The 1504-nt window shown below is 41.6% G+C and overlaps 1 protein-coding gene across 1 annotated transcript in view; it reads right to left on the bottom strand.

The window, feature by feature from the left end:
• Positions 1–1504, bottom strand: part of LOC101656708 (F-box/WD repeat-containing protein 10) — a 53006-nt gene that overhangs the window by 45357 nt on the left and 6145 nt on the right. The window contains 1 exon segment of the mRNA XM_045293527.1: positions 525–689. Coding sequence (XP_045149462.1) covers positions 525–689 — 165 coding nt within the window.

The following is a 1504-nucleotide window of genomic DNA, read 5'->3' on the forward strand; positions in this document are numbered from 1 at the left end:
GCCATTTTTTAATTTAATACTACAGCTTACTTAACACCTTTCCTTAGAAAATTGCATTTTAAAAGGAAGCGATTAGAGTCAAATGTTCCCTTGCCTTTGTGTCTCCCTGAAGACACAATCTAAGGACACAAGAACAAGCCACAGATGGGGTGAGTTCTAGAAGAGCCCCCCGTGCCACCAGCTCGGGAACCAGATGGCAGAGCGCGGATTGTAAAGGGCAGAGTTCAAAAGGAACCTTTGGGACTTTCCCTTCCGATCTATATTTCTTAATGTATCCTTTAGAGGCAGTGTGGTGGACAGGTGGAAGCCTGGGTTTACCAATTTTACACCTTGCTTCTCCTCTTAGCAGCTATGAGAGCTAAACGAGGAAATACGTACCAAAGACAACAAGACTTTGTGGGCATGAAATGCTAAGTTACCCAACTCTGCTTTCCCCGGGGTGCTACTGCCCTGCCAGCCCCTCCAACTCTGTTGGCACGTCCCAATCTCACATATATTTGCTTTCTCACTAAAGGTGAACTTACCAGGAATCAGAGTTTCTATCCCCAAGCTTTCTTTTCCTGAGGTTTTGGACAAAGGGAAGGATGTGTGCCTGGTTCTAGCTGTCCAATAAATTTGTGGGGTCTCAGATTCGGAATTGTAGTCTTTCTTGGGGGAAAAAAACACATCTGCTGAGTCTTTATCAAGCCCTGGAAAACAAGAAACCAAGTTTGCTCTTTCAGCTAGTGTGCAAAAGAAAGAGGTGATGGAAGGAAAAAAGTTTCATTTTCCCTTGCTTCTTTCAAATATACACAAAATGGATCAGCCCAGGTATATCTTTTTTGTTGGGGGGAGGGAGGAGAACCTCTGAGTTTCTATGGAAAATTTTCAGAAAGTCCCGTTAGACTTTGCCAACCCACTGCAAGGTGAAACATATTGGAGCTCTAAATACGTAGCTCTAAGACAGCTCTAAGACAGCTATGGAGAGGAGCTAAAAGAGGGTCGGTTTTTCTATTGCGCTTGCTTTTCTCCAATGATAACAAATCACTACCTTTGATGGATTAAATTATATCTCCCACACCCCCAAAATATGTGTTGTGTTGCAATCCTGACCCCTCACTTGTAGATGTAATTCCTTTGGGGAATGAGTTGCATTTGTCGTGTTAGTGAGATGTCAATGTAGGGTATTTCCTAAACAAAATCACTTCTAATTAAGAGAAACAGCAGATTGGACACAGGAGGAGGCACACATATGGAGAAGACAGGCTATGTGGAATCATGTACTACAGAAGCAGAAGCAAGGTTCTTTCCACAGAGCCAACAAAGTTAACATCTTCCTCTGGAGCCTGTGACCTGAATTAGAACTTCAAACCTCCTAAACTGTTTGCAAAAAAAAAAAAAAATGTGATTCTTTAAAGCCACTCATTTTTATTTCTCTTACCATAGCACTTGGAAACCAAAATAATACTTTTGCACTAACTTAGAAATTTGTATTATTTTTAGAGTGCATCTTCTCTAGGAAAGT

The sequence above is a fragment of the Echinops telfairi genome, unplaced genomic scaffold, assembly GCF_000313985.2.
Source record: "Echinops telfairi isolate 266 unplaced genomic scaffold, ASM31398v2 ScPeMD7_2010;HRSCAF=2546, whole genome shotgun sequence".
NCBI classification, from domain to species: domain Eukaryota; kingdom Metazoa; phylum Chordata; class Mammalia; order Afrosoricida; family Tenrecidae; genus Echinops; species Echinops telfairi.